The sequence below is a fragment of the Triticum dicoccoides genome, chromosome 3A, assembly GCF_002162155.2.
Source record: "Triticum dicoccoides isolate Atlit2015 ecotype Zavitan chromosome 3A, WEW_v2.0, whole genome shotgun sequence".
Taxonomy (NCBI): Eukaryota; Viridiplantae; Streptophyta; class Magnoliopsida; order Poales; family Poaceae; genus Triticum; species Triticum dicoccoides.
Window position 1 is genome coordinate 702,359,651 of NC_041384.1, and position 6,535 is coordinate 702,366,185.

Here is a 6,535-nt window from a genome sequence, read left to right on the forward strand (position 1 = left end):
AGGGTTGTGTGATGCTTTCTTTTCGAGAGAGAGTCTTGCGGCATTTTTTTTTTCAAGAAATTGCGTCATACTTGTGAGGTTAGGAGTGTGTGATGTTTTTTCCCACTGCAACGCAGGGGCGGCATGTGTCCTAGTATTATTTAACATGACTACATGAGTATGTTTCCAATACCTACGTGCACAATGTTATTCTAGATTTGATTCTAAAAAATATATTTTATTCTAGATTTTATATAAAGCATGAAATATTTTTTCTAGGATTTATTATAAAGGTTCTTTTAGCAATAAGATTTATTATAAAGTGGTTCTCAAAAATCCTCTCCGGTGGGTATGTAGTGCGTGGAAACTGTGAAGCTCCGGGCTGAAATTAGGCTGGACTAACAAAGTGTTTGGTTCAGCCCAACCCCGTTCATGTTTTCTTCCCACGAAGACATTGTGCTCTCACCTTTCTCTCCTCCATCGTCACTCCCACTCCACTCAGGGTGGACACAGTCCGGGCCTGTGTTTGGACCGGCCGCCGGCGGTCCGGTCCAGACCGGACCGAGCAATGTCGTGGTCCTGTTTTCAGGGATCGGACCGGCAATGGCTGAGCTCGGGCCGGACCGAGAGGACCGGCCAAGACATGGGCAGAACGCGCTCTGGAGCTTCGGCGACGGCTCATCGGAGAGATATCTTGCTAGAGGAAGCGCATCTCATCGAAAAGATGTCTGGGAGCTTGAGAAGAATCAGAGGAAGCTACATGATCAAGAAGAACACCAGAGGGAGCTTATCGGCGACGAATCTGACACGACGGCCGGTGGACGGAGATGAAAGGAACGATGGCTGATGCGGCTATCTAGGACCTCCCTCGTCGATTTTTTTGACGGAGATGATAGATCTCACGACGGAGAAACTCCTAGACATGATGGTTCGTCGCTGGAAGGCTGGTGGCCTTGGTGTTATGCAGTGGTGCTCTGCTTGTGCGTTGGACGGCGGCGGCCGCGGCATAGGTGCGTGGCTCTGTCACGACTTGGCCGCCACGCACTCGCCAAGCCCCCGCCATGCCCCCGCCACGCCCCCGCCCCGCTCTGGCCATGGCCCCGCCATGCCGCCGGCTGCTTCTTCGGTCCGCTCGGTCGGCCCGAGCTTTAACCGGACCGGACCGGCTGATTTTCGGTCTTGTTTTGAAGGACCGGACGGGCCGTTTTTTTTGTCGGGCCAGGACCAAGCCAGCCCGAACCGAGCAGGCCACGAGCCGGTCTCGTGCCGTCCACCCTGACACTCCACCACCACTCTTCCACCCTACTCCCGTGACAGATCGAGAACCAGGACCAGATCTTGGCCGGCGGCCATGGCAGAGGCCGCAAGCGAGGGAGCGACGCCTCCCCACCATGGCCTCCCGGATGAGATCTTCATCTGGGAGATCCTCGTCCGCCTGCCCCCCAAATCCCTCCTCCGCTGCCGCGCCGTGTGCCGCGCCTGGCGCAGCGCCACCTCCGCCCGCGGCTTCCTCCTCGCCCACCACGCCCGCCAACCCACCCTCCCCCTTGTCTACGTCCGCAACAGAGACTTCAACGACGGCGTGTTCCCCTACGGACACGACGGCAACAACGCCTCCCTAGACATCATCCCCGTCGACCACCGGGCCGCCGCCGACCATCTCAGGTCCGTCGCGCGACTTGATCAAGCCTCCGACTTCTATCGTCTCGAGGGCTCCTGTGACGGCCTCCTTGTCCTCTCCTTGGACGACGACACGCACTTCGTCATCTGTAACCCGGCAACACGTCAGTAGGGTTGGGCATATTATCCGATGACCGAACTCCCGAACCGAAAAAACTGGGACCGAAGCCGAATAGACCAAAACCGATAATTATGGTCATAAGTTCGGTCCTTAACTCTGGAAAACCGAATTAACTTCAGTAATTTCGGGTTTAGACATCAGATACCCGAACTGACCGGAAATACCCGAACATGGGCCAACTGTGGAAAATCCCAGCCCATTATCTAACTAGGCCGTAGTCCAAACTCTTCTTTCTACAGCCGCACGTATACAACCTCATCTCCACGAGCTCACGACCCTGCCTCTATCGCTCCCCCGTCATATTTCCCCACTCCACCCCTTCGGCCATAGCCCTAGCCACCACAGCTCCTAGTACCTAACGGCGATGGTCCGGCAGCCAGGAACCTGCTCCGTCTCCCTCCCCTCCTTTCTAGCGATCTCCGCTAGATCTAACCGACCTTGCTCCCTACGGGGCCACCCCAGCAGGCAACCAGGGAATAGCAACGGAGCTCTTTGTAGCCAGTGACCATACCCCGCAACGGCCCTCTCTCTCCCTCCCTCCCTCTTTCTTGGCTGTAGATCGGCCCTACTCGGTCTTAACCGGTGACCGAACCGGTTTTTCAATGGACTGAATTCTCGGTTATTGTTATTACTAAACACCGATCGGTCAGCATATTAATAAAACCGAAATATTTTTAAAACCTGAGAAACCGAACCGATCGGCCCGGTTAAACCGAACGCCCAGGCCTACCCGTCAGTATGCTCCCTTCTGGCTGCAATCTGGCTTCATGTTCCTGGGAATGTACCGTCACCCCCCAACCGGTGAGTACAGACTACTGATGTGCCCGTGCTGGTTTTTGGCTCATCAAGTGATAGCTGGGAGTAAAGATGACTGCTACGTTTTATCGCTGGGCTCCGGCCAGCCGCCGAGGAACATCGGGCCGGAGCAAACGCATAAACTGATATCCGACACCAGGTCTGTGCTATTCCGTGGTAGATTGTATTGGTACCGGGTGCAGGAGAAGGTCAAGAACAACATGATAATTGTGTTTGACATCACAGCTGAGTCATTCCGACAGATGCATGTTCCTGTTCGTGGCTGCACTGGTGATGACCTGTTTGAGATGGATGGCATGCTCGGCATGTCCAGTTTTAGAGACACATGGACAATCATTGATATCTGGGTGTTGCAGGACTATGAAAGCGAGGTCTGGACCATCAAGTGCAAGATTGAACTGCCGCTTATGGAGATCAGGGCATGGTGTAGAAAGGATGATGAATTATGCGAGCTGGTGGTTGTGCCTGGAGATGGTGAGCTGCTCGTGCTGATCAAATTTGCCGAGTGGCTATTTCAGGTTGGCATGGATGGCAAGTTGGTCGCCACTTTCCATCGCAAAGGCGTCCGTCCTACTCAATTTCAGCTCAAACAAACTCTTGTTCAGCATGACTTCTTCCCAACACTAGAGGGTTATGTTGTGAACAATTTTCCTTTCATCTGAAGGCTGTTGGGTGAGCTGATACTTCGTGATGTCCTTCATGTTTGTATCCCAATGAGCTACAATATGTATTAATTGGATCTGCTATGAGCCTACTAGCTTCTTTGTTGATGCATGTAAGCTTCTAATCAAGAAGCTATGGCTGTTACATAGCTGTATGAAATCTATCCTTGTGTCAATACTCTTTCGGAATTAAGGGATTATTATGCGTGTCAACGTCAAAATTACCAAGTTTTTGGTGTGTGTTTGAAATATGTGCTAACTAATCTGCCCCGTGTATCTATTTCGTTGAATTAGAGAACTGACTTTGGTTTTGTATGAAGGCCTCAAGGAGTCTTCTTAGTAATTAGTACTAGCTAGTTAGCAATCTAGCTAGCTAGTTAGAAATACTTAATTTAACTCATTCATGGTCATAGCCAGGCTCGGGTTCCACATTGTGTTCCTCTTGAGGCGTTGCATAGTTGCTGTCCATGAGCCATGTTCATTTTCATCTGTATGTGGCGCTAGACCATTTCGTCTGCCGATAATTGAAAGCACAATTGCCTTGTCTCAAGCAGAGGATAGCACCAGGAATTAAGTGGGCAATGCCATTATAGAAGCAGGTTTAAAGCTCAACTAGTTGCTTCGCAGGTAGGCTTACTTCATGTGCACCTCACTTGATCGTCCTTGAATCTTCATGGCATCTGATGTATTTGGTACTGGCCAAATAGAAGTTGTTCTCTACAGTTACAGTACTAATGTTCCCCACTATAGTACGAAACATTTCTTTTCATCATTCTTCTTATTTATACAGGGTAATGTGAGGTGATGCCAGACCAAAGGTTGTGAACAGATTTCTCCCCTGCCTGAAGGTAATCCAGTTAGATGATTATGCATGCATATTCAGTTCTGCCACGACGCTTCTTCCATATCAAGGCATGTGGGCGCATCTAGAATTTCTTTAGAAGAACCTGGAGCACTTCCCCTTAACTAATATGTGCACCATAGTTATTTTTTCTTCATGAATCCTTGTCATCTGGTCACTGGTCAGGCATGGAGAGTAAGCTCACTATTATAGCGACACTCAACACTTAGTGACATGCTTATATTTATCTCCTTGTACTTGCAGGCATTTATATTTTCCTAGGAAAGGAAATTGTTGGTACTAGGTAGTTAATATCTATATATCTTGTTGCAGACACTGGTTAAGTAGGAAATCTGCACCCATGGATAAATTAGTAGCTGGGCTCTGACAGTAAAATATTGTGCATGTTGATGATATTCTTCCTGAAGACCACCCTCTCTGCCTTAATTTGTATAGGCACATACTTCTCCAGCAGCACTGTTTTGGGCGATGGCTGTAACTGTAATCCATCATGAGCTTTCAAGAATTGGTGATCCTGAGGGTTAACCCTTCCTTATAGCATTGTGCCTGTTGTCATAGATCTTCTCCTTGTAGGTGCCATCATCTTTGTTTTCCTACTCCCAAGTTTCACTGCTACCTCCCCTTTCACATCAAAGTTGAACCAATCAGAATTTTGCACTTCCCCTACAGTTTCAGTTCAAAAAAAAATCACTTTCCCGTGCTCATCCACTTCATACATTATTGCTACTGTTACTGGATATAGTTTCATATGTATGTTGATGCACTAAAGTACAGGTTTAACACGTCCTCCTCATCTTTTGTTGTTTGTGGCATATCACTACAGTACCAGTTAGCAATCTACCTGGCTCGTGTCTCTGCTTCCCATTTTATCTAGGTCTTCTTTTTCTGAGAGATTATCTTGTGGCCTCCTTAATAATCAATATTTAGCAATGTATATGCGTTTCCTGTTTCTTTGTTTTGTTTTTGCTAATGTGTCAGATTGTTCTCTACGTTAGCTTGCAAGCTGCACCTGATTTTTAGAACAGCCTGAACATTGCTCCTCAAATTGAAGGGTTAATTTGATATATGCTACTGTATTCAAGAGATGCCATTGCAAAAAGGGGTCGATTCACAGTTTCCAAATGTTGGCAGTGGTATTTTTCTTAAGTTTTCTTCACAGTTGTATTTCTCAAATATGCGAAGTTGGTAGTGGCAAAAAGGGTTATTTCGATATATGGCACTGCCACAGTGGCATATATCAAAGTTGCCAAGTGTTGGCAGTGACATTTTTCTTAAGTTCTCTTGACGGTTGCATTTTTCAAATACAAGAAGTTGGCAGTAGCATATATCGAATTGGATTCTATGTGCTTTTGTTGCCATCTTTAGAATTATCTTTATCACTTTAGGTGCAAACCATTTAAGAAATACTCCATAACTTCTTCATGGTCATAGCCAGTCTCAGGGTCCACATTGTGCTCCTCTTGGGCACTGCATTGTTGCCATCCATAAGCCAATAACTGAGAGCAAAATTTCCTTGAGCAGAGGACATCACCAGGAATTATGTGGGCAATGCTGTTGTAGAAGCAAGTTGAAAGCTCACCTATTTGCTTCGCAGGTAGTGGTAGGCTCACTTCGGGCTTCTTTGATTCAAAGGAATTTTACAGGATTTCTGGAGGATTAAAATCCTTAGGATTTTTTCCTATGTTGGTCCATTGATTCATAGGATTGGATCCCATAGGAATTTTTCCTATGGAATCTTTTGTACTACATTTCATAGGAAATTTAACATCCACTCCAACCTCTTTTTACAATTCCTTTGTTTTTCCCATGGCATCAAACAATCATTGCTAATTCTATAGGATTCAAATAGGCATGCCACTCCAACCCTACACTTTTCCTATTCCTACGTTTTCAAAATCCTATGAATCAAAGAGGCCATGTGCACCTCACTTGATCTTCCTGGAATCTTCATGTCCATCTCTGACATATTTCCTACAGGCCAAATAAAGGTGGTATGTACTCTGCACAGTTACAGTACTGATGTTCCTCAGTATAGTACAAAGCATTTCTTCTCACCATTCCTCTCATTTATACAGGGTAATGTGATTGTGAGGTGATGCCAGAGCAGATGTTGCGAACAAGATTTCTCCCCTGCTTGAAGGTAATCCATTCAACATATCGGCATGTGTGCGCATCTAGAATTTATCTCTCTCACGCGCGGTTGCTTGCCCTTCGATCGAGTTGAGTGCCGAGCCAACACCTAGCCTCAGACAAGCGCACACTCAGTGAGCAAGGGCGAAGCTAGACTGAACAGCCGACACTCACCAGGATTACATGCAAAATTTCGCGTCTTGTTCTAACTGATTATGAAATGTGGCAAACAGCCGTATATGTTGACTTGCGAGTTGTACCCTTGATTCTTATAAGAACCTGGAG

At 47.1% G+C, this 6,535-nt stretch overlaps 1 protein-coding gene across 1 annotated transcript; it reads left to right on the forward strand.

The window, feature by feature from the left end:
* The first annotated feature begins 1,330 nt into the window (after nt 1-1,330).
* On the forward strand, nt 1,331-3,258 carry LOC119272993 (F-box only protein 12-like). The gene is made up of 2 exons (XM_037554320.1): nt 1,331-1,763; nt 2,630-3,258. Exons 1-2 carry the CDS (start codon nt 1,331-1,333, stop codon nt 3,256-3,258), a joined length of 1,062 nt encoding a protein of 353 aa, XP_037410217.1.
* The last annotated feature ends 3,277 nt before the right edge of the window (nt 3,259-6,535 follow it).

Coding starts and splice junctions, on each gene's coding strand:
- LOC119272993 (XM_037554320.1), top strand. CDS start 1,331: ATGGCAGAGGCCGCAAGCGAGGGAGCGACGCCTCCCCACCATGGCCTC. Junction 1,764..2,629: donor CATCTGTAACCCGGCAACAC/GTCAGTAGGGTT, acceptor TGGCTCATCAAG/TGATAGCTGGGAGTAAAGAT.